The following is a 27,136-nucleotide window of genomic DNA, read 5'->3' as shown; positions in this document are numbered from 1 at the left end:
GGCTTTATCTCCATTCATATTTCATATTGTTGATGGTAGGATCTTTTTTCTTTACATTTATGTATGCTTATGTTTCCTTATAAATGTCCACAGGGTCAAAGGTTCAAACTACTTTTTTTTAAAACGCTAAACATGGCTAACAGGAGTTGGGTTACATTTTCCAATTTTCTGCATACAAAGATACTAGTTGTATAACTAAGATCTGGCTTAGATTCATCAAAATTGAGAACTGAACCAAATCTTAGCAATCATCTAGCCTAGCCATTCAGCTTGACAAGTGAGGAGCTTCAAAGTCATAGCAGTTGAGAAACTTGCCCAGGGCTTGGCAGCAGCCTAGCTGAGCAGAGAGCTCGCTCCTGGGGGGTTTCTGCTGGACCACACTGTCTCCCTGCCATATTCAGAGTGGGCCTGTGGTAGTTGCATATTTACGGCATGGGGGGAAGAATGGAAGATCTTAGTGACTCAGAAGTGTAGGAAACAGATTTGTTATGATTCGTTCAAAGATGTTCACTTTGACTTTTGTACTTTATCCTGAAAACCGTCTGATCTGTGCTGTTTTCTTACATTGTCATTTCTCTTCCAGAGAATCAAAGTTATAAACACGATCATATCCCTGTTTATTAGCAGCTCTGTTAAAGCACTTGATAGAGAAGGAATATCAAATTATTTCCTGGAAATATAGCCCAGGGCCTTGGGCTATATGTTGATTGCATTTATCCACATGTCTACAAGTAGTCAATAATCCGAAATGACATACTGAAATTATATTTTCTTCCTTTTAAAATATGTCTAGCTGTCAATGAGATTCCTCATTCTTAAAATTTAGTAAATAGGAAAAAGTGAGTCATTTTTTATGGTTAGTCACTTTGGTAAGCTGTGACTGTATTTTACATCCATTTTTCCTTTTTTCTTGGACTGGAGAATTTATTCCGTCACTTGTTAGGGAAAATATATATTAGTTCCCTCAATAGCCTCTTCAGTGCATTAAGAATCACAATTAAGGCACCATAAACAGAACTTTCTGTTGGATACAGCAAGCAAGTTGCTTCTTTAGATTGCAGAGCTGAGGAGAATAATCCAGAATCTTGAGCTAGCATCCGAGGAGAAATCTAAATTATTTATGGTTTCTTTAAAATGGAATAATCATTTCAAAAATACTGTGTTCATTGAGTATCTGCTGTCTGTCCATCAAGTTCCAAATACTGCAAGGTTTGGAAAAGATTTCAGACAGAATCCTTTGTATGTCAGGATGCTTTCATTTCCAAGTAGCAGAAAATCCATTTCAGACTGCCTTAAACAACACAGGGAATTTACTGGGTCAGTGACTAAGAGTCTTGACATAGGGGAGGCTTCAGGCATGGTTTGTTTAGGCTCCAGCTCACTGTGCTGTTCTCTGACTCTTTCCCTCATTGTATATAGCTCCAGTCTCAAGCTGGTAATTAACACTTAAAAGCCTGTGCACAAATTATCGAATCAATGTACCATTGGAGCATAGAACTGTTGTGGAAATTGCACCCTTATGGTAGGAAAAGGCTGTTGAAATAGCAAGCCTCACCTCTGCATCTCAGATGTCCACATTGAAAGAGCTTCTCAACTTGCAAACAAAATTCCTAGACTTCATTATGTTTGTACCAATTCTTTACCAATCAGTAGTAGCCAGGGGAGGAATGACATGTGTTAACTGGCTTAAGCCAGTCAATCCTTGAGCCAGTCACTGTGGTAAGGAGAGTGGAATTACAGTCATTGGTTAAGGCCAGTGAGATCCCACTTCTAGAGCTTGGGGTGGGGGTCTGTTCCCCCACAATCACACAGCTGCTACATGGACAGAGCAGGTAAGATGGAAGTTGGGGAAGACGCAAACAATGTCCATGGAATTGTTAGGCTAGTAGGCTGAGCCGAGTGCTAATGAAGCCACCGTTTTGCCTGGCTTATGTCGTTCTTTATTCCTGGCCTGATCTGGACATTCTCTTACCCTTCACCGTTCATCCTAAACAGCCAGGTCCACCACTTGCTTATGGTCAGATGATAACTATACCTCTGCATCCAAAAGGACCCTGTAAGAATCTTATATTCAGGGATACCTTGTCCTCACTCTGAAGGAGCACTTAAAGTCCAATAATACTATTTACTATTAATGGACTAAATATTTATTAATAAGACATGTATATTAGACAGTAAAAAGAAGACTGCTGCAGTGTTTTTTTCTGGTTAACTCTGGCATTTTAATTGCTTGGAACTTCAAACTTCAGAGCTCTTCTTAAAGGCAATATTTAATTTCCTCCCAAAAAAAGCATTTTGCAAATAGAGGAATAGTCTGATCTCTTTCAAGTAGTGAGGTATCTTTTACTTGAATGAGAATCTGATATGACGTGCTATTGCTGATGGCAGTTTAAATGCTCTGTGTGAAGTTTCATCTCTCAAAATAAACTTTCCATTGTGTCTTAACCTGGGTTCTTCTTGAAAGCAGAGCCTGATGAGGGCTTGTGTACAGGTTGTTGTGAAACGGAGAATGAGGGAGTGCAAGTGTCTGTCACCAAGCTCATTACTACTATGAGCGATTGGAGCTTGATCCCACCGGAACCTCTGATGAGCCAAGAGAATGACCTCAGAGTTGTCTACGTAAAGCACCAAAGCAGACGCCATTATCCCCTGGTCCTCATGCCTCATTGGTCAAGGAGTGCTTGACCAGTGCTCTGTGCATTGGTGAAGGGGTGCCACCTGCCCTGTTCTACCCACATGTGGACATCTGGGATGCAGAGGTGAGGCTTGGTATTGCCACAGCCTTTTCCTGCCATAAGGATGCAGTCTTCACAACAGTCCTGTGCTCCTTTGGTACATTGATTCAATAATTCGTGCACAGGCTTTTAAGCGTTAATTACCAGCCTGAGACTGGAGCTGTGCACCATGAAGGAAAGAGAGAAGAGCAGAGTGAGCTGGAGTGTAAACTGGTCAAGGGGTTCTACCTGCTCTGTGCATGAAGAAGGCCTTAACACTCCTTTTCATGCTTCCACGTTTAGGGGGTAGGGGGTGCCACCCCAGGTGTCAGAGCAGTCCCAAACAGCAAAAGATACTGCTACTGGCTCGGGCGAGGCTTTCCCAGCAATGGCTGGAGTCAAAGAAGGTTGCATAGCGTGGGACGGGCACAAAGGGACCCCAGTACACACCGAAGAGAATGCAGAGCATCTGCCAAAGTCATGTTGGAGCCTAGAAAAGACCAGAAATCATCTGCATATCTCTTTAGTCTTTCCTGTATATCCGAATGGCTTTTCTTAACACATGTCTTTAAAAAGGTAAAATTAATAAACACATTACCAGCTGAATTGCTGTAGAGCCCTGCAGGACTCTCATCAACAAAGAGGCAAGCACGCCAGTGGGAAGAAGCAGCGGGCTCCTCAGAAGAGAAGGCTGCTTGCGGGAGAGGCTGTCATCATTACATCTTCAATTGGCGGGTCCTCTCATCCCCAGCAGGGGCTCCTTGCTTGGAGGGTAATTTTTACTTTCACTGTTCAGTCAGTATGACAGCTTTGTCCCTAATGTAGTGGCAGTTTTGACTTTGGTTTAAATTATTCCATAAAGAATCAAAGAGAAAAAGCTGCTCTCTCCCTTTTCCCCCACCCCAAAAATTCCACTAAGAAAACTTTTCTCATTTAAATCTTGGCCTCCACATTAAATTTCTCATTCACATTTCAGGTGCATCAAATATGGCATCAACTTTCAAAATCTCATGTGATTATCACAGTGACTCAAAATAATTACTATCTGTCAGTGCGTTTGTTGGGAACACAGATATGTCTGGCACACGCCCTGTTACCACCAGCAAGAGTTTGCCTCTCCAGTGGGGTCTTCTCTGGGCTCATTTCAAAACCTTAGAGTGTTGGGACAATCATCTGCATGATCTGAGAAACATGTGCCTCAGCTGACCCTGAAATCATTTTTTTTTTTAAAGAAAAAGTCTTTAAAGCAATTATATTAGTAAGTGTAGATTTAGCTGGAATGTTCAAAAGGATTGCCTTAAACTGTGATTCCTCTGGCTCAATGGTTGTCAACTGGGGTGATTGTGTCCCCCAAGGGACACTTGGCAATTTCTGGAGACATTTTTGGCTGTCACGATTGGGCATGAGGGGTGGGAGAGGGTCCTACCAACATCTAGAGACCAGGGATGCTGCTAAACGTCCTGCAATGCCCAGGACAGCCCCCTCTCTGCTATATCAGAGCATTGTCTGGTCCAAAATATCAATTGTGCTGACGTTGAGAAGCCCAGCACTAGCTGTTGTGGATTTATACGATTTGAAATAAGGCCAATTGTTTGGAAAATTCAGATTAAATTGAAAGAAAATATTTTTTCAGTTGAAAAAGATATAAGTAATATTAAGGAATATCTTAAGACAGAATTACCCAAAACCCTACCATCTTCATAAGACAAGTTTCTGCGTAGCATATAACCTTCAGCTTCTGCCCAAAAGAATATAAATGTTTATAAAATTGCAATTATGGGGCCGACCGCAGTGGCTCACGCCTATAATCCCAGCACTATGGGAGGCCAAGGCAGGCGGATCATTTGAGGTCAGGAGTTTGAGACCAGCCTGGTCAGCATGGCGAAACCCCGTCTCTACTAAAACTACAAAAAATTAGCCGGACTTGGTGGCGCATGCCTGTAATCCCAGCTACTCGGGAGGCTGAGGCAGGAGAATCACTTGATTCTGGGAGGCAGAGGTTGCAGTGAGCCGAGATCATACCATTGCACTCCAGCCTGAGTGACAGAGCAAGACTCTGTCTCTAAATAAATAAATTAATTAATTAAAATTAAAATTAAAAAACGAAAACATTGCAATGATGATGCGATACCATTCTGTATTCTTGCTCCCACTTAAAAATATCACTTTCATAGTCTTTATGTCATTTTAATAGAAAAGATTCCATCGTTTCAATGTAATAAAATTTAAACCATTTTCTTTTTCTTTCTTTCTTTTTTTTTTTTTTTAAGTAACTTGGGTAAAAGCAAGTACTCTAGTCTGAAGCCTGGCTTTGGAGACTTAGACATGGGGTACTCCTGAATAATTTTACAAGAAAAATGATTTTCCAAGAAATAACCACTTTCAGAACATTCTAAGAAATTGTTATGATGTCAACATTTTCATACAAGAAACATTTACTCCTTGTGAGAAACATTGACTATTTACATTTTTTTTTTTTTTTGAGACAGAGTCTCGCACTATCGCCTGGGCTGGAGTGCAGTAGTGCGATCTCAGCTACCTGCAACCTCTGCCTCCTGGATTCAAGCAATTCTTCTGCCTCAGCCTCCTGAGTAGCTGGGATTACAGGCACCCACCACCATGCCTAACTAATTTTTTGTATTTTTAGTAGAAACGGGGTTTCACTATGTTGGTCAGGCTGGTCTCAAACTCCTGACCTCATGATCTGCCCGCCTCGGCCTCCCAAAGTGCTGGGATTACAGGCTTGAGCCACCGCACCCAGCCAATTATTGACATTTTTTAAATTTAAAAAACCCTAGGTTTTCTTTCAGAATGTATTAGAGCAATACGTTCCCACCCTTTTATTAATCTTAATAAAAGATTCCCAGTGTAAAACCCTGGCTCCTTCAGGGTTGAGACCTCTTAGCTCTGGGTCAGGGAAGCATCCAGCCTGGGCTGTTGAAGCCCACATAGCGCCACCAAAAAGAGCAATTAGAATCTTGTGTAAAAAATCTGGATGTGAGAGAGAAAAATGCTAAAGTTCATGCTGATGAAAGTAATTATAACCACTATTTGGTTTTGTTTGTTTGTTTGTTTCTTTGTTTCTTTGTTTTGAGATGGAGTCTTGCTCTGTCTCCCAGGCTGGAGTGCAGTGGCGCGATCTCAGCTCACTGCAACCTCCAGCTCCTGGGTTCAACCAGTTCTTCTGCCTCAGCCTCCCCAGTAGCTGGGATTATAGGTGTGCATCACCATGCCCGGCTAATTTTTGTATTTTTAGCAGAGACGGGGTTTCACCATGTTGCCCAGGCTGGTCTTGAACTCCTGACCTCCAGTGATCCACCTGCCGCGGCCTCCCAAAATGCTGGGATTACAGGTGTGCACCACCGCACCTGGCCTATAACCACTTTTTAATACAATGAATCAAAATATTTGTACTTTAACAAATTTGAAAACTGTTGGAATTCAACTGAATGGACCGAGTCTAGTTCTGCAAATTTGGAATGTATCCTGTGTCATCTGAGGTCTTCCTGTACTTTGAAGTCCATAGAGTATTGCCTGGAACCTCCATTCTACACCTGGGGGATTATGAAGCACTTCCCAAGATTCTTGCAAATTCCTAGCAGGCTTATGGCTCTGAGTTCTCATTTCTCTGAGAGAATTCAGTGGATGGATCATCCTGCCTTTCCCTTCTTGCTTTTCCTGCTCTCTGCTGCATGTTCAGACAGAGCTCATCTCCTGACTCAATCTTCAGCCCCTGACTCAACACTGACACCCCAAAGTCACCATCCCCCACAGTGTGTGTGTGCCTGGCACTCCCCTTGGTGAAGATAGGGGAGAGGTTAGAACAGGTAATACAAACAGTTTGGAAGTACATAGGAAACGTAACAGTTAATTGAAGGACTTTTGATCATCGCATCATTGGGGAATTTCATGACTGTTCTTATATGGCATCTCCCTGTGCCTGTACCCTCTCTTGTCTTGGCTTGTCATCTCCTTCCTCCCAGATGGCCCTAAATTGTTCATACCAAGTAATACAGAGCAGTACTTCTCTCTCTTTTTTTTTTTTTTTTCTTTTTTGAGATGGGATCTGGCTCTGTCACCCAGTCTGGAGTGTGAACTCAGCTCACTGCAGCCTCCGTCTCCCAGGCTCAAGCGATTCTCCTGCCTCAGCCTCCCGAGTAGCTGGGATTACAGGCACATGCCACCACGCCTGTCTAATTTTTGCCTTTTTAATAGAGATGGGGTTTCACCATGTTGGCCAGGCTGGTCTCGAACTCCTGACCTCAAGTGATCCACCCACCTCAGCTTCCCAAAGTGCTGGGATTACAGGTGTGAGCCACCGCACCCAGCCCAGTTCTGCTCTCTTGAGTCTCTACTCCCAAAATCAATTCCAGGTCTCCCTTTTGCATCTCAAAAACAAACACACCAAAAAAGCCTTTAATTTCATTGGGCCTACATTTCTAGAAGCAGTTGTTGTTAGTTAATTCTCCTCTTTTACATCTGCATAAACTTTAATTCCTTTGAAAAGCCATTTCTGAGATAGTCTGTATATGTGTCTATACCTACGTCCCTGTGTCTGGTAAAAGGGGAGCTGCTTAACTGGATTGAAGTGGGTGGTCTTTGACTATGGGTTAGACCATGTGTACCCAGTGTTCTGCATTGGTTCACAATTTCCTGCTTCTTAACTCTAAATTGTTCAGCCTGACATTCAGGGGGTTCCCTCGCTCCACTGCCCCATGTTTTGAGCCTCATTTTCCACAGCTTGTCTCTCATGTGGTCTCCTCTGTACCTAGTCTATGTTTTGCAAAATGTGGTTGAGCATGGAAACCATAATCGACTTACTTACGGGTCCCTGAATGATGGGTCTAAGGTGTTTCTCAGGCGTGCGTTTGTTTGTTTGTTTGTTTACGAGATTGAGTTTTGCTCTTTTCGCCCAGGCTGGAGTGCAGTGGCCCGATCTTGGCTCACTGCAACCTCTGCCTCCCGGGTTCAAGCAATTCTTCTGCCTCAGCCTCCCAAGTAGCTGGGATTACAGGCACCTGCCACCACACCTGGCTAATTATTGTATTTTTAGTAGAGATTGGGTTTCACCACATTGGCCAGGCTAGTCTCGAACTCCTGACCTCAGGTGATCCACCCACCTGGGCCTCCCAAAGTGCTGGGATTACAGGCATGAGCCACCACGCCCAGCCACAAGCGTTTTTAGACTCGGTAAAACAATGAAGTGATAGTTTCTTTCTTTAATTCCCTAGTACCTCCTGGGAGGTAATAGATTTTCTATAATATTATCAGCTGTTTCCTCAGATTCATTTGTTCCACAAATTCATTCATTCGACATTCATCCTCTGCTGTGGGGCAAGAAGTGGGGCCACAGCAGCAAACAAGACAAAGGTCTTGCCCTCCTAAAGTTTCTTTCGAGTCAGGGTTGGGGGGTGGGAGGTGCTGAATTTTTTAGTGCTGAGGGTTTGTTGATGACACCAAAACAATGCATTCTAGTTTCAAAACTAGAGCAAACTCACGTTAGGGTTGAATGCTGTAACAGAAACAAGAGGGCTTTTTAACCTGATGACATTTCCTTCCTCTCCTCAGCCAGTCACTAATTCTACCCACGGTACATCTTCTCTGTCACAGTGATTTAAGTGTGGGTGCTATGAGACCTTCCTTCTTCAGAACAATTCTGTCTGCAATGAAAAACAGTATTTGTTAGCTTTTAAAATGATAGCTCTGAACTTGAATTTCCTCTGCACTCTCCGTGAGATGACCAGACCTGCTTGTATATATGTGATGAGGACGAAAAGTCAAAAGACATTAAGTATTTCAGCATGTCTCATTTGAAATATAAATTTAAAATTATGATGCCCTGCCATTCATTATGTGAATAAAATGCCACCCCACACGTTATGAATAAACTTTCCAGTTTTAACAGTGTTTGGTTATACTATACTCATTTTATGATGGAAAGCTCTAGCAAAGGCAGCAAGAAAAATTAGGAGTTAATACAATAACAGGCGGGGCACAATGGCTCATGCCTATAATCCCAGCACTTTGGGAGGCCGAGGCAGGGGGATGGCTTGAGCTCAGGAGTTCGAGACCAGCCTGGCCAACATAGTGAAACCCCATCTTTACCAAAAAAATACAAAAATTAGCCAGGCGTGGTACTGTGTGCCTGTAGTCTTAGCTACTCAGGAGGCTGAGGTGGGAAGATTGCTTGAGCCGGAGAGGCGGAGGTCGCAGTGAGCCACGATCACACCGCTGCACTCCAGCCTGGGTGACAGAGTGAGACTCCATCTCAAAAAACAAAAAGTTAATACAATAACAATGAGGTCGTTTACTGAGAAAGTCAGGCAAAGGGATTTGCTTCTCTACAAGCATTCAGCATCTCAATAAGTGAATAAGCACACTCGCACACACACAAAATATTATCAGAAGCAGTTTATTCTAAACATTATTTTTCTAGGTTATTCACTTAACTCACCCTCTGAGATTTATAGTTCAACCATACCAGTTCAGAGTGGAAAGAAAAAAGGCCGTTTATCTAATCCAATTCCTTGGGAAAAAATACTTAGGCAATATTAAGAATCCTCAATGATCTAATTTAATAAAAGGGATGATTTATATTCTGTAGTTAGTAACGTGATACTGATTATTTCTAATCCCTTAGAAGATATCTGACACTATGCTTTCGGTCCTGTGTAGCATGAAATCATCATGTATATTTTACCAAAAGAAGTAACAAGAATAATGGCCTCTGCAGTCTGCAGTCATTTTATATGAACACACTGCAACATGGTTTTGCCCTGGGGCAGAGAAGTAGGGATTTTTCTCTACTTCAAAAGAATGAAAAATGATCATCACTCTATCCAGAACCATTATAGACTTCAGAGACTTTGGCATGAAATATTCAGAAAGTTTATTTTAGAATTCAAGATTTTAAAAGCCTGCTTTAAAACTATTACAGTGATTAGTGGCTCTCTTGCTTGGGCCAGTCTTTGCTTTAAAAAGTCCTATGTCATGGTTGATACGAATTTGATGTTTGAACAAAATATAATTGGCATCAACTGCAGAAGCTACTTGTAAGGCATTGTTTTAGAATGCCCCCAAAGAGGAGTTGGGACCACTACTCATCAGTTATGCTTTCAAACACACTTTTTTTTTTCTTAATTGGGATGGAGTCTTGCTCTGTCACCCAGGCTGGAGTACAGTGGCGTGATCTCGGCTCACTGCAACCTCTGCCTCCTGGGTTCAAGTGATTCTCCTGCCTCAGCCTCCCAAGTAGCTGGGATTACAGGGGCCCACCACCATGCCTGGCTAATTTTTTGTATTTTTAGTAGAGACGAGGTTTCACCATGTTGGCCAGGCTGGTCTGGAACTCCTGACCTCAGGTGATCCACCCACCTTGGCCTCCCAAAGTGCTGGGATTACAGGTATGAGCCACTGCATCTGGCCTGCATATGTTTTTGACATATCACAGAAAGACGTGTAAGATAATTAGAAAGAGCCGTTTCTTTTTTTCTTATATAATCTGTGTATTTGGCTTCATCTCTTTAAATATGTGGAATATATTATTTCTGTAAGTTTTAATAAATACCCTTTCTTTCCTGCAAACCTTTATTATCAATGAAAAAACAGGCATCAATCTCAGCCTTCAAGTAGATAAAATAGGTTCCTGTCTCACACAGACATGCAAATAAATAAAGATTCTAATGTGCTCTCGGTGCATAGGTGTTAACGAGAATAATGTGTAAATGACTTTTTGTTTCATTTTCCAGGGAAGTAGATCGAGACTCAGATGGTCATGTCAGCTTTAGAGACTTTGAATATGCCCTGAACTATGGACAGAAGGAAGCCTAACTATTGTGAACTACTTTTGGTAACTCTGGGGAGATCAATAGATTGTAATGTCAGCAGACTCTACTCTACTAATGATGTCATGCTACAGACTTGTGATTAAACATTTAAAAATTTTTAATTTTTGTGGGTACATAGTAGGTGCATATGTATACATACACACACATATATGGGTTACGGGAGATATTTTGGCACAGGCATGCAATAAGTAATTGACTAAATTTTTAATCATAATTTTTGCATGCTGATGATGGACTTGCATCTCAGAATCCTAGAGATGGTTGCTGCCGGGGGTCTCCTTCTGTGTGGCCAGCAGCCCTGAGTCAGGCCGCCATTGCTAGAGCTGGGGCTAGGGATGGCACTGGTGGTCCTCCTCCTCCTCACTCTTCTTGCCCCCTACCCTCTCCACACTGCAGGCCACGGTGCTCCACTCACTCACTTCATTGTCCTCACCATCCCACCCTGAATCTCATCATCTCCTAATATCTGCAGAGGAGCAGACTTTTCCTGCCAATGGTGCCAGTTTCCTTCATTTGCTCAACATTGGTTGAACAAATAATAGCACCTACACATACAGAATACTTACTATGTTCCAAGCAATGAGCCAGGCCTTGGGAAGCATAGGCTTAAGACTTCTCTAAGATAGGCTCGTGCCTACAATCCCAGCACTTTGGGAGGCCAAAGCAGGAGGATCACTTGAGCCTAGGAATTGGAGACTAGCCTGGGCAACATACCGAGACCCCATCCCTACCAAAAAATTAATAATAAAAAATTATCTGGATTTAGTGGTGTGTACCTGTAGTCCCAGCTACTTGGGAGGCTGAGGTGGAAGGATCATTTGAGCCCAGGGGTTTGAAGCTTCAGTGAGCCATGATTGCACTGTTGCACTCCAGCCTGGATGACAGAGCAAGACCCTGTCTCTAAAAAAACACTTTCAATTAAAAAAAAACATATAAAGACTTCTCTAAGATAATGTCCCTGAGTCCAAATCATCACTGTAAAGTGGTCCCAGGGCACTGTCTGTGCAAGACAAATCAGCTTGGGCTAACACGAGCAAGCCCTCTCAGGCTATATACAGAGGAAGAACAGTGGTGAGGGTACTGGGGGCAAGAGACATGTTTGCAGAACCCTTTAGGATGGCCTAGGCTTGGGAGTCTCACTGCAAAGAAGCAAGCCTTGAGCTGCTCAGCTGCCCTCTGCTCCATACCCCCTGGTTTCTAGCAGTCATGTCCTGCACCCAGACACTTAGCCATGTGTGTTCACATTCCCCATGCCTTGCCTGTCCTGCTGGGCTCCAGTAACTGCTATACTGGAGCAACAACAGCAATGCTGGACACTCAGCATTTAGTGAAGGTAATTCCAAAATACTGGTATCAGTACTCTTATTTATAAGTGTACGGAATGCATAACATGAACATTAGTCAAAGAACTTTTAATATAATTCACTTTTTAAGTGTTAAAATTTAAAGGTCAAGTAAAATTGTAAATTTGTAATATGGAAACATTAAGCGTCATTATCATACAAATTATTAGCAGATAACCTTAATAAAAATAAACGTTTGCGGGTTTTTTTTGAGACAGAGTCTCACTTTGTCACCTAAGCTGGAGTACAGTGCACGATCTCGGCTCACTGCAACTTCCGCCTCCCAGGATCAAGTGATTCTCCTGCCTTAGCCTCCTGAGTATCTGGGTTTACAGGTGTGTACCGCCACACCCGGCTAATTTTTAGTAGAGAAGGGGTTTCACCATGTTGGCCAGGCTGGTCTTGAACTCCTGACCTCAAGTGATCCGTCTGCCTCGGCCTCCCAAAGTGCTGGGATTACAGGCGTGAGCCACCATGCCTGGCCAATAAAAATAAAGTTTTAAACTGTCAAATAAGAGGAGCCTAACAAGATGTGACAACTAAATGTCATTTGGTATCCTGGATGAGATCACGGAATAAAAAATAAACATTGGCCGGGCACAGTGACTCACGCCTGTAATCCCAGCACTTCGGGAGGCCGAGGCGGGCGGATCACGAGGTCGGGAGATCGAGACCATCCTGGCTAACACGGTGAAACCCCATCTCTACTAAAAATACAAAAAACAAAAAAAGATTAGCTGGGCGTGGTGGCAGGTGCCTGTAGTCCCAGCTGCTCGGGAGGCTGAAGCAGGAGAATAGGATGAACCTGGGAGGCAGAGCTTGCAGTGAGCTGAAATGGTGCCACTGCACTCCAGTCTGGGCGACAGAGCGAGACTCCCTCTCAAAAAAAAAAAAAAAAAAAAGACATTAAGTAGAAACAAATCAAGCATGGACGTTAGCTAATAATAATGTATCACTGTTGGTTCATTAATTGTAACAAATGTATCCTACTCATATATAATGTTAATAGTAGGGGAAACTCGGTGAGGTATATGGGAACCCTCTACTATTTTCACAATTTTTCTATAAATCTAAAACTATTCTAAAATTAAAAATTCATTTAAAAAATAAAGTCTTATTCAAAACCTGTTAAACTAAACTTTATCTAAAATGAAGAAAACATTGAAAATCAAGTAAAAATAAAATCTTATTTCAAATACAAAGTGGATCAATGGTATCATTGAGTAGCTTTTGTGTTTATGTATGAATTGTTCCAGTTGATGAAAAGTTGATGAATTGTTCGTTTCTGATTTTGGGTAGAGTTTTGTTCAGCAAGTATTTTCATCGTAAGTTGAATAATTGAGTTGTTGATTCCTGATCTCAGAACATAAATGATGCATACTTCAGATTTTTTAAAATATCAAAATTGGAGTAATACATGAACAAAGTGACATTATTCAGAATTTCCAGAAAGCCATAACCTCCTATTGCAGTCACTATTCGGACCTCATTTCTCCCAGGAAACATGACAAGGGAAAGGGAGGGGTCATTTCCTACAGTTGATGCGGCAGGCAAGAGGCCAAGTTGGGGATAGCTGTTGGGCAACTCCCTTGACCCTGGACTAGTCAAGGCTCTTTTTTGTCTCAATGACGGAAAACCACCCAAACTAGCTTAGACTTCAAGAGAATGTACTGGAAAACACTGGGCTATCTGATAGAACTAACATAGAGACAGCAGTGGTGCAGTGGGTTTCCAGGATAACAAGAACCAACCATACAAGCACCTTCAGACTCTGCCTCTCTCCCGTAGTCACGGACAGCCTCACAGTATCCTGAAAAGGAATTGGCTCACGATTCATCCAGTTCCAAGTCTAGAGACCCCACATAGAGGCTCTGGCCCCTTGGAGCAATCAACTCTGGTTCACCCAGGGGGTATGGACATGGCCACTGGGCACTGGCCCAGGTATACCCACGGCTGGTCGCAGAGAGGGGAAGTTTGTAAGATCTGAGCAGACATCCCATTTTCTTTCTTAGAAGAAAACCGTATGTCTGTCTAGCTGTAAACTGTAGTCTAGGAGGGAGAGTGCTCCTCAGATTTGCTACTTAGGAGGATCCAGGCTCTCAGGGTGAATACAGAAAGAGAGAATGAGAAGCCACTCATGTCACCTTCCCCTTCTTTTCACTTGCCCTGGGCCCAATCCAAATCCTCATCCTGTAAGCTTTTTCCCCAGCTTCTCACTTCCAGGTCCTAGTCCCTGTCTTTGTCCCCAGTCCACATGCTACTGTCTGTGCAGAATGACTTTGTTGATCTGATTTCAGTTGAGTGGCCCAAGGGTGGACGTCTGTTGACCAACTCAATCTCTTCTCTTGGGAAACACCAAGAGTGGGCATAAGTGAGAGAGAGCAGTGCCCCTCTGAGGGGCTGAGTAAGTGGGTCTGACTCAGGAGTGAGTGGCACACATGTTTTCTACCACATGGCCTGGAAACCCAAGGCAGCTAGTTGGCATTGAGAGCGGAGAAAAAAGAAAAAGACACCGAGAAGGGAACAGGAAAGGAGACAAGAAGCCCCATGGTGCTTGGCTGCTGGTTAAAGCTTGTGTCCAAGGCCCAGTCATAACCCTCTGGGTCCTGTGAGGTAACCCTGTATCCTCCCAATAAATCTTTCTGCTCAAGCCAGCTGGAGCTGCTTTCTGTTATTTGAAACCAAGAGAACCCTAACTGTTGTAAGCATCGAGCCAAGGACAGAGTCTTGGGCAACGTTAACATTTACTAGGACAGCAGAGAAAAGTCTTCTAACGAGACTAAGAAGAAGCAGTTAAAGGTAGAAGCAGAAGCTGTTGCCCCCTTCTCTCTACGATTCCCCTGCCCCGACTTGCCCTCTCCCTGTAACCCAGCTCCATCTTCCCCATGGCAGCTGCTCTCAAAGGGGTCACCAGTGAGCTGCTAATGAATGGCCAAACGCACCAGCCCTTCTCTAACCTCATCATACTTGTCCTTTCTCCTGAGTCTGCCCTGACAGCTGCACCTTTGAAATCCTTCCCTTTTAGTTTCCATGACATGGGTCTCTCCTGGTATTTCTGTGCCCATTTTTTCCCCTCTGTCTTTTCCTGCTTCCTCTCCTACAGCCATCCCGTAAGTATTAGCATTTTCCAAGGCCCTGTATTTGGCCAATCTTCTTGATCCACACATTCTCCAAGGATGATTTCATCACCACCAAGATTTCAGCTATTATCTTTATGGGTATGACTCTACAAACAAATCTTTATCTTGACCTCGGCTCAACTCCAGACCTGTGTTTTCATTTGCCTATCGGACTGCCACGCAAACTCATTGAATTAAAATCAGACTCATTGTTCCCCTCATTTTCAAAATGATTTTCCCATTCTGTGTTTCTTTTTCCTAGCCACCGCCCCACCCCCCGCCCAGAGCTGTCATCTAAGCCAGCTGCCGCAGAGTTCTTTTCGAGTCTCCCCCATCTTCTTTAGCTCCGTCATCCAGACACTTGCTGAATCCTTTTGAGCCTGGCTCTGTAAACCCTTCACAGCATTGTCTTCCATCCCCTCCTGATCATCCTGCCTTTGTCCTTATTCCCCCTTCCATCCTTCCACCTCGTCATTTTTTCTTCTACTCATTTATATAAAGATGAGTAAAAGATGTGCAAGTAAGAAGTAAACCCTGCTGTCAACAAATTTCAATCTAGCATGTCTGTTATCTTCTCAAAGCACAGACAAAATTACTTTGTCTCTGCTCAAAAGCTTTCGGTGGCCATCTTTTCTATTGGATAATGTCGAACCCTGTAATATGCCATTCAAAGCCCTCCATAATCGGGTATCAATTTATATTTTCAGTCCCATTGTTCACAACTACCTCTGCCATACCACCCCACAACCAGGTAAACTCACACACACAGTCCCTTCTCCTAAATACACCAAAAACAAGACATCTTTGCCCAAAATAGAGGAGTAACAAATACTCTTGGAATTAATATCTGACAAGATAATAGGAAAATGCAACCATAAAATAATAAAACTCACTTTGAAAAACATCCGGGATCATCTTCATCATAATGAGTATTTTTCCCTTCACTTTGTCACCCTGGGAAGGGGGACTAATTATGCCAGGTATTTTGTATATTTGTTTTATTTTGTAAATTATTGAGATAGATATTAGTCATCCTCTTTTATAAATGAGGAAACAGTCCCAGAAAATCTAAGTAACTTGATTCAGGCTAAGTGATGGTGACGGGAGAAGAGTGTCAGGGTAGGGATTCAAACCTATCAGCCTGACCGAAAACATATGCCTTTCCTACGATGCTGCATTACTACCTGCAGTGGGAAAATCATCTATGACACTGATTCATATTCTATGGTTATACTTCATTTTCAGTCTAAAATGAATTTACCCAGATTCACTGGACAATCCAAGACAAGCCTTTAGCACATAGTAGGTATGAAAAATTAATTTCCAAGCTGGGCTCGGTGGCTCATGCCTGTAATCCCAGCACTTTGGGAGGCCGAGGCGGGTGGATCACCTGAGGTCAGGAGTTCGAGACCAACCTGGCCAACATGGTGAAATCTCATCTCTACCAAAAATATAAAAATTAGTCGGGTGTGTTGGCGCATGTCTGTAATCCCAGCTACTCTGGAGGCTGAGGCAGGAGAGTCACTTAAACCCGGGAGGCAGAGGTTGCAGTGAGCCAAGATCGTGCCACTGCACTCCAACCTGGGCAACAGAGTGAGACTCTGTCTCAAAAAAAAAAAAAAAAGAAAAAAAATTATTTTCCATCTTCCGCATCACCAAACTTAACCAAAATTACTTTGGGTTATTAAACCCACTTTCAAAAGACAAGGATTAAAATGTACTGCAATCTCTAAAGGCAATATTCAAAGAGGAGTTTCAGAAATGCTGCGAACAATTGAAGCATCTTTGAAATAGGTGTGCATTCCCACTGGGCAACGCTCACTTATGTATATAAATTCTAAACAGTGTATCTCACCAATCAGCCTACTTGGTATTCACACCTCTCTCACAGAATTGTAATTTAGGATTAATAAAAATGAACTGTTGGCTACTTTCCTTTCTGTAGCTTATAACTTTTGAGAAATTTGTTTGGAACTGCAGAACTAGGCAGTTAAAAAATTCATATACACACACAAATTGAAATTCAATGGCATTAGGAATAGCAGCTCACAAAGTAACCTTTCTTATAAAACAGGCTTAAATTGGATTGGCCACAGGGATTGAAAAGTAGCTTAAAACAATTTAACATAATAAAATATAGAGTGTCCAATCAAAATGTTTCTTAGATTATTAAGTTGACGAAATACTCAGAAATGTGAATAAAAAAGAATTTATTCTAACTTCAGAGAAAATGCAGATTAATTTATGTGAAAACATAAACTGAAATCCAAATATACTCCCTATTTTGTGCTTTACTGATCCTTGAAAAAAATTTTAGCAGAGCGCAAAACAGTTAAGTTGGCTAAAGTATGTGACTTCAGAAAGAGCAATTCCAATAATATTGAATTTATAGAAAAAAATTTTGACCAAGGGGCTGGAAATATATTGTGTGTATTGTCATAGCAATAGTCATTTTAAGGTAGAAGTCAGGTTTGAACATCTTTTTAATTTTAAATAAGGAAGCCAAGTTTAATTTTAAATAACTTTTCTAAGGTCAAATGTGTCAGAGAGAGTTCTTGAGTCCATTTCCTTACCAAGCTTTCACTATTGCTACTTGTCTTGGACGGCCCATGGGATAGGATTTGTTCATTTCTTTCTTTTTTTCCTTCCTTGTTCCCTTTCTTCTTTCCTTCCTTAATTCCTAGAATTGCATATATTGGACCATCTAAGGTTCATTCGATCTGACCTGCTCCTTGGCTGACATTCAAACTTCTATGAGCAGATTTTTCCCCCTTACTACAAATTGAAACCAAAATTCCAGAACACTTTATGTCTTTCATCAAACATAGAAATCTCTGGGCCATGATTTCTTCAAATACTCCATTTACCACAATCTTGAAGAGAATGGCCTTCTCAAACTCCAGTTGTACATACTTTATATCAATAATATTATCTGACACATCTCTCATTCTCTGTTCTTCTCCACCACATCTTCATGCTCTTCCTCCCCTTCCTCCTTTCTCTCCCTGTTTCAGTTGGATAATTTCTACTCTCATTTGTTTCTAGGAGCAATGTAAAATGGTACAGCTGCTTTGGAAGACAGTTTGGCAGTTTCTTACAAAGCTAAACATAGTCTTACCACATGACCCCTCAATCAAGCTTCTAGGTATTTACCCAACTGGTTTGAAAATTCCATCCACACAAAAACTTGCACATGAATGTTTATAGAAGCTTTCTTCATCATCACCAAAACCTAGAAGCAACCGAGATATGTTCTTAAGAAGTGAATGGATCTTCTACAACATACCTGACCAATCCTCCTCAACACTGTCCAGCCCATCAAAACCAAGGAAAGCCTAAGAAACTCCAAGAGGAACCTCTGGAGCCATGGGGACTAAATGTAATGCAATAGCCTAGATGGGATCCTAGAACAGGAAAAGGACACTATGGGAAACCCAGGAAATCTGAATAAGGTATGAACTTTAATTAATAATGTACCAGCATTAGCTCATTAATTGCAGCAAAGGTATCATACACATACAATGTTCATAATACGGAAAACTGAGTGCGTGATATGTATTAATTTCTATACTATCTTAATTTTTCTGTAAACCTAAAACTGTTCTAAAGTAAAAAGTTTATTTTTAAAAAAATTCAGATCTGGCCGGGCACAGTGGCTCACCTGTAATCCTAGCACTTCGGGAGGCCGAGGCGGATGGATCACCTGAGGTCGGGAGTTCAAGACCAGCCTGACCACCATGGAGAAACCCCCGTCTCTACTAAAAATACAAAAAATTAGCCGGGTGTGGTGGTGCATGCCTGTAGTCCCAGCTACTCGGGAGGCTGAGGCAGAGGTTGCGGTGAGCCGAGATCATGCCACTGCACTCCAGCCTGGGCAACAAGAGCGAAACTCCGTCTCAAAAAAAAAAAAAAAAAAAACAGATCTTACTTTATGGTGGAACTTCTATACCTTTCCACTATTTAAATTTATAATAAAAGTTTAAGGTATCAATTAAAAATATGGAAAAAGGAGTACATAACTTTTCAGAATAATGTTATGGAATACTTAGCAAAAAACCCGTGTAGAGCACCACTTGCGGCCCTTTTTTTTTTTTTTTTTTTTTTTTTGTCTGAGATGGAGTTTTGCTTCTCCTGCCCAGGCTGGAGCGCAGTGGCGCGATCTCGGCTCACTGCAACCTCTGCCTCCTGGGTTCAAGCGATTCTCCTGCCTCAGCCTCCTGAGTAGCTGGGATTACAGGCGTGCTCCACCGCACCCAGCTAATTCTGTATTTTTAGCAGAGATGGGGTTTCATCATGTTGCCCAGGCTGGTCCTGAACTCCTGAGCTCAGGCGATCCGCCCTCCTCGGCCTCCCAAAGTGCTGGGATTACAGGCGTGAGCCACCGCGCCCCGCCACTTATGGCACCTTTATAGGACCCTCTGACTGCAGCCTCAACGATGGCCTCCCTAATAGGGTCAGGCCTTTGCCGTAGGGAAGTGTGTTCACAGCCTCTTATATGACTTGGATTGGTTTCTGACAAAGAAGAGACCTCATATAGTTTAAAGTATGTTTGAATTGCATTTTGAAAACATTCAAAAAAAGAAAGTCTCCAGCTTTCTATTATATTGCTTTCAATATACGTTTCAAGGAAAGAAATCCCTTAGCTTTGGACCTATTGAAAACAAAGGCCTTTCTACTTCTTTTGAACTTGGTAATTTCTCACAGTGCTGAGAAAACTGTAAGGTGCCATGCACCCATAAGGTGTAGTTCCTAGATTCACCCTGCAGCAGGTCCCGAAAGGGCTGCTAATGAGTGGCGCACACCCGCATACTGGGAGGAGCCCTCCCCCTGTTCTCTCTGCAGTCCTGGTGGCTTGGCCTCAGCTTGGCACTGAGTCATAGCCTCGGAAAACCAGCATGGTCATTGTGAGATTACTCAGGGACTAATTTGATTTTACAAAGTTCATGTTTTCTACATTAAAGTTGTAATGGTTAACAAGCCTAATTCTTCCTTTAAGCTTTTACTGTATAGACAGATCCTATTCTTCTATTTATAAATCTGGAAAATTGTATGAATCACTCTAAGGTGGCTTTCATAATTCTGTTACATTTCCATACATTTTACCTGCATGTATAAAATATATATTCAGTTATCTTTCTGAATTAGTCAGGGTTCTCTATAGGGACAGGACTAATAGGATATATGTATATACGAAAGGGAGTTTATTAAGGAGAATTGATCCACATCATCACAAGGTGAAGTCCCACGATAGGCCGTCTGCAAGTTGAGGAGCAAGGAAGCTGGTCGTGGCTCAGTCTGAGTACCAAAACCTCAAAAATAGGGAAATTTACAGTGCAGCCTTCAGTTTGTGGCCAAAGGCCCGAGAGCCACTGGTGAAAAAGCTGAAGAACTTGGAGTCTGATGTTCCAAGGAGGGCAGGAAGCATCCAGCACGGGAGAAAAATGGAGGCCAAGAAGACTCAGCAAGTCGGCTTCCCCCACCTTTTTCTGCCTGCTTTATTCCAGCCGCACTGGCAGTTGATTGGATGGTGCCCACCACGCTGAGGGTGGGTCTGCCTCTCCCAGTCCACTGACTCAAATGTTAATCTCCTTTGGCAACACCCTCACAGACACACCCAGGAACAATACTTTGCATCCTTCAATCCAATCAAGTTGACACTTAACCATCACACTTTAGTTGATTGATCTTTTTAGGAATTTATCAATTTTATTAACCTTTTCAAAACGCCAACTTTTGATCTTGTTGCTTTTCTGTTTGTTTTCTGTTCCATTATTTCTGCTCTTAATTATTATTATTTCCCTTCTTTTTTGCTCTTTGTTTTTTAGCTGCTTGAGAAATTAAGATCATTGACTTCCAGTATTTGTTTTCTAATATATATATTTAAGGTTATAAATTTCCTGTGAGTACTGCTTTAGCTGCATCTCAAAAGTTTTTATATATTTTATCTTCTTTATAATTGTCATAAAACATATTTTCTAATTTCTGTTGTGATTGCTTCTTTGACACATGTGCTGTTCAGAAATGAAATGTTAAATTTTCAAAAATTATGGGTATTCTAGTTTTCTTTGGTGATTTCCAGCTAATTTCACTGTGGCCAGAGGACTTATTCTGAATCTTTCAAATCTTTCAATCAATTCTCTTTTAAGACCTTTGGTTCTTCAATGAACAAAGACATCTTCCCATGTATTTCAACAAGTTTTTAAGAATAGTAAATTAAACTCTGTAATCTATTGTCTTAGTTCTCTTGAATGTTCCAACACTATTTGTAAGCTTGGATTTCAACTTAAAATCGTAAATCTAAGCCAACTTGTATTTTAAATTAGAATCGCCAAGTAAAGCTGTTAATCAGTCTGAGGCTGTGCTGTCCAATGCGGTAGCCAACAGTGCATGTCATTATTTAATTTTAATTTTTAACACAATTAAATAAAACTTAAAATTTAGTTCACTGCTGAACAGCCATATCCCAAGCCGTATTTCAAATGTCCAATAGCTGCATGTGGTTAGTGGCTGCCAAACTGAAGAGCACAGAATAGAACATTCTCATCACTGCATCCAGTTCTGTTGGCCTAGACAGCACTCCCTAGGTGCTCCCGCGCAATGCTAGTCAGATTTTAGATTGACTGCTCTGGGGTCAGCAGCCCATCCTGGTCCAATCAGCTGACAGGGTCCTGTGGTACTAGCATGGTGATGTGTGCAAACAGTACCCCATATAAGACAGCTATTGTGGGAACTCCTTAGAAAGGGATTGAGGGAGAGACAAACACGTTGCAGCAAACTGCCTGGAAAATGCCTGATCATCCTTTGTCTTTGTGCTGCTGTAACAAAATACCTGAGACTGGGTAATTTATAAAGAACAGAAATTTATTTCTTACAGTTCTGGAGGCTGAGAAGTCCAGATCAAGACCAAGGGGCAGCATCTGGTGAGGGCCTTCTTCCCACGTCATTTCATGGCAGAGAACAAGAGGATGAGAGAGCGAGAAAAGGGGGTTAAATGTACCTTTTTGATGATGAACCCACTCCCTAAATATCAGCATTAATCTATTCACGAGGGTGGAGCCCTCATGGCCTAATCACTTCTTAAAGGTCCCACATCTTCATACTGTTACAATGGCAATTAAATTTCAACATGAGTTTTGGAGGAGACAAACTATAGCATCCTTGAAGGCCCCATGCCTACATCACCCACTGTAGGACAACTCTCCTAGCTCCTTTAGAGGGTTGTCATACTTTCTTCTGGAATCTCACAGAAGCCTCTTCAGAGTCCTCCCCATGTTGTAGTGTGATTGGCATATTTCCATATCTGTCTCTGACTCTTGATCATGAACTTCCCAAAGGCTAAGGCTATGTGTCTTTTTTGTATTTTATCATCTTTGACCCAGTATTTCCCCAGCTTCCCTGGGGACCAGTGTCCTTAATCCTTGGCACAGTGCCTCATAAATGACAGATCTTGGTATGTTGAATTAAAGGGAAATTTCTCTGCAAGATGGTGCAGTATAGAGCTAAGAATCAGAAAGCCAGAATTCTGTGCTCCACTCAATTCCTATCTCTTGTACTCTTTGGCAAGTCAACCACTTCTTGGGCTTCAATTTCCTCTTCTTCATAAATTTCAGTGAAGTGGTTGACTTGGATAAGATTGCTCACTGCTCATTTGTCTTAGTCCATTCGGGTTGCTATACCAAAAATACCATCGACTGGGTGGCTTACACAATAAACATTTATTTCTTACAATTCTGGAGGCTGGAGAGTGCAAAGTTAAGACACTAGCAGATTAGGTGTCTGGGGAGGACCTGCTTCCTGGTTAATAGACACCCTTCTTCTCACTGTGTCCTCACATGGTAGAAGGGGTGAGAGATCTCTCTGGGGTCTCTTTCATAAGGGCCCTTCTCTCATTCATGAGGACTCCACCTTCATGACTTAATTACCTCCTGAAGGCCGTACTTCCTAATACCATCACACTGGGGGTTAGAATTTCAACATACCAATTTTCGGGAGACACAAACATTTGTTCCATTGCACCATTATACATGAATTAGCATTATGTGAGCAGAAAGTGTCATGGCCAGGGAAGCTGGGGAAATACTTGGTCAAAGATGATAAATGGGTATTTTTTTCATACAGGGGTTCACAGAACTTTTGAAATGCTGAGGTCCATTATGGCACTCCAAGAAATAAGTAGAATGTGCAGAGTTTCAGACTTATTTGATGAACCATGGAACCACGTTGGATGTGGGTGCCTGTGCATGTGTGTGTATGTAGAGAGTGCCATCATAAAGAACTGATGTTCCATGGATCATATCTTGGGAAATGGTTAACTAGCTGACCCCTGCAGAATCTTCCAGTTCTGCATTTTTATGAAGATGCCTTCCAGAGTCTTACAGTCCCTGTGGCTGACTTGGACAGCGCTGTAACTAAGAACTCACAGAGCCATACACTTCACCTTCCACTCCGTCAGCCCCTGCTTCCTCATCTCCTTTCCACTCCCTGCCCCACCCAAAAAAAAAGACATTGGAGCAGCTCTACTTCACATGTCTGTCAGGAGAGACAGGGCTGGGGTGCATGCATATTTACCTTTGACCTCTGATACGGAAGTAAAGTCGGTGCTAATCTGAAAGAGCAGCTGCTTTGAAAATCAAAGCATAAGACAGGGAGAATGATTTTATTTTAATTTAAAATTGATGTTTTCAGATCTACCACATTTCTTTCATGGTTTCATGGGTGTCAGTTTAATATATCTAGTTTGAGCAATAACTTAATATACAAGGCTTTCATACATATGCATTTCTTAAAGCAGCAACAGATTAATAATGGTATGTTAATAAGAAAGCAATAATGAAATATTCTACAGAGTTCATATTCTGTGTATTATTAATGAAGACCTTTTGTGTTTTGGTGGGTCTGATAGTTTATAACACGGGTGCCAGATAGATTGGAAATGTTTTTGCCTTCTTAGTAAAAAGGTCCCAAATTAGGCTACATGAATAGAGAATATTTGCAACAGGTAACCAAAATGGCCATGAGGCATTGTGGGACATGAGGTGCTGAATTTATTTCAATCAGAGATGCCAGGAATAGCAACATTCTTATGCTGAAGAACAACACAAATAATCATGTCAACTGCTTTGGGATAAAAAGCAGGAAAAACAGGGTTTCCTCATGCCGTGCTAAATTGCCACATGCACTGAACTTATTAACTTATTAACTGAACTTATTAACTTATCAAAAACCAATGTTTAGGCCGGGCATGGTGGCTCATGCCTGTAATCCCAGCACTTTGGGTGGCCAACGCGGGTGGATCACCTGAGGTTAGGAGTTTCAGACCAGCCTGACCAACATGGTGAAACCCCATCTCTACTAAAAATACAAAAAATTAGCCAGGCGTGGTGGTGGGTGCCTGTAATCCCAGCTACTCAGGAGGCTGAGGTAGGAGAATCGCTTGAACCTGGGAAGCGGAGGTTGCAGTGAGCCAAGATTGCACCGCTGCACTCCAGCCTGGGTGACAGAGTGAGACTCTGTCTAAAAAAAAAAAAGAAACCAATGTTTATTGTAGGGGTCCCCAACCCCTGGGGCTGGTACCAATCCATGGCCTGTTAGGAATCAGGCCACACAGCAGGAGGTGAGCAGTGAATGAGCAGACATCACCACCTGAGCTCCTTCTCCTGTCAGATCAGCAGCAGCGTTAGATTCTCATAGGAGTATGAACCCTACTGTGAACTGCATGTGCAAAGGGATCTAGGTTGTGTACTCCTTAAGAGAATCTATTGCCTGATGATCTGAGGTGGAACAGTTTCATCCCAAAACCATCCCCCCATCTCATCTGTGGAAAAATTTTCTTCCATCAAACTGATCCCTGGTGCCAAAAAGTTAGGGACTGCTGGTTTATTGTATGCCTGCCATTGGTCAACACTGTTCTCAGCACTTTGCATGAAGTGCAAAGTAATGTGAAGAATGTAATTCCTTTTTTTTTCCTTTTTTTTTTGAGAGAGCGAGAGTCTCATTCTGTCACCCAGGCTGGAGTGCAATGGCACGATCTCAGCTCACTGCAACCTTTTCTTCAAGTGATCCTTGTGCCTCAGCCTCCCGAGTAGCTGGGAGCACAGATGCATGCTACCACGCCTGGCTAACTTTTGTATTTTTAGATTGGGTTTCGCCATGTTGCCCAGCCTGGTCTTGAACTCCTGACCTTAAGTCATCAGCCCGCCTCAGCCTTCCGAAGTGCTGGGATTACAGGCCTGAACCACTGCACCCGGCCATAGAATTTAATTCTTGTGGCAACTGTAAGAATCAAGACACAGTCTTGATTCTCAGGAGGCAGGATGAGGACTGTTAATGGTAAGTGGGAGACCTGGTGCTTTGAATTTGGACAGTCCGGCCCAGAGTCCATCCTCAGACCCTCAACACTGAGGCTGGAGACCCCTGGCCTTTCAGGTCTGAGCTCTAGGTTTGGGGAGGCACCACAGATCTAGAGGAGCTTCAGGTGTTTCCAGTAGCAGAACCAGTGGCCTGTGTGTCAAAGGTCCCTGTGTGTCTGATCAGTGGCCCTCCAGGCAGACATGTTGGTGTGGGTGGAACAGTCTAGACACATCTCCCAGGTACAGCATGACTCTTGATTAGGGACAGCCACCATCACACACTCATCTAAGAGACCACTTTGTTCTTCACGAAGCCAATGTCACCAGAGGACTGGTGACTTGTAAACAATGACACCCACACACACCCCTCCCCTCCTCCCTCCACACCTACATGCGTCCTCCATCCCAGCCATCAGCCCTGCACTGCCCTCTGTTTTTGCCACCTCCCACCATTTCTCACAGGAGGCCTCCTTGACTGGCAGCATTTGGCTTATACGTCATTAGACTTTGTCCAAAGAGCTCAGGTTGCAGGCTCACCTCCTCAGGATGCCCGCTCATGCACTCAGGTGAGCAAGATGCACCCATTTCATCCCATCTCAGATCAATAAGAGGAGGGGTTGTGTAACCCGAGAATCCCAAGACCCCATCAGTAACGTAGCACTACCTGGCTTCTTCCCCATCACCATTGGGCTTTGCCAGACACATTGAAAGTTTGAAAAGCAAAACAGCATTTTTTTCCCAATCATCTGATTTAGAAAATGGAAGAAATGATATAAAATTGATTCCACCAATGCCCTTTCCGTGCAGATACTAAGTTCAATGTAGCTGTGATGTAAATATTAATGATATTTCAGTTTTCGTGTTAAGGTTTGTTTGTTTGTTTCTTTGCAGCAGCAGTCGGGAGAGTGACTAAAGCTTATTCATTTGCAGGGTTTTTCTTTTGGAAATGAACATGCTGGCACAATTTTAATTGGGTTTTAGTTGTTGTTGTTTTAATTCTCACAGTGATGGCTTGGCTATGTCTTTTGGGACTGCGGAGGGAAACTGGCATCTGGTGTTTGAGGATTCTGGGGATTTGCACCATATTTATGTGTAATAACTATACAGTAAATAAACAGAATGAATAATTAAGTGAATAATGAGTTTCTCAGAAAAGAAGTTTCCTCCAAAGACTTCGATAGAAATTCTCGTGTATGTGTTCCACCCTCCCTCCCTCCCACCTAGCGATTCCGCAGTGTTCTCACGGTGTCATTGCCCCCACGGAAACCAGCAAGGACATTTTCCAAGCCAAAGTCAAGCGTGCCATAAATCAACCCGGCTAGATACAAATGAGGACGTTTCTCTCACTTTTGTATTTTCTTCCCGTTGCGAAGATGTTGGACTTAAATTTGTTAGAATGATCTTTTTTAACCCTACAGAGAGAGATTTGCCTCTTTAAAAATAAAATCCATGAGATTAAATTTCATTAGATAGTATTTCTCTCAGGGGCTAAAAACTTGAAATTCCAGGAATTGGCTGTATCTGGTGAAATTACATAAATGCATACTAATACCCATATTAGTCAATACAAGGTGCCCTTGCTTCTAGATGCAAGCCAGGCCTAAAGTGAATCTTCCCAGCAGTAAAACCCACTAATATCGGTAATGATCGCTTCTCTCATGTGCGTGTTCATCAATTCACTCATGTTTTTACTTGTCCATTCATTCATTCAGTGACCATTCACTCATGTGGTTTTTGTTTTTGTTTTGTTTTGTTTTCTGAGAC

At 42.4% G+C, this 27,136-nt stretch overlaps 1 protein-coding gene across 3 annotated transcripts in view; it reads left to right on the top strand.

Annotated features, from left to right (window-relative positions):
* Positions 1–20,000, top strand: part of EFCAB11 (EF-hand calcium binding domain 11) — a 165,998-nt gene extending 145,998 nt beyond the window's left edge. For all 3 annotated transcript variants that reach the window (XM_008958175.4, XM_063596369.1, XM_063596370.1), the window contains one exon: positions 10,463–20,000. In XM_008958175.4, the coding sequence (XP_008956423.1) occupies positions 10,463–10,544 (82 nt within the window). In that variant the 3' untranslated portion in view covers positions 10,545–20,000. The remainder of the gene's footprint in view (positions 1–10,462) is intronic.
* Positions 20,001–27,136: the final 7,136 nt, after the last annotated feature.

Source organism: Pan paniscus, chromosome 15 (assembly GCF_029289425.2).
Source record: "Pan paniscus chromosome 15, NHGRI_mPanPan1-v2.0_pri, whole genome shotgun sequence".
Taxonomy (NCBI): Eukaryota; Metazoa; Chordata; class Mammalia; order Primates; family Hominidae; genus Pan; species Pan paniscus.
Note: the sequence above shows the minus strand (reverse complement) of the source record. Positions and strands in the feature narration are given on the sequence as shown.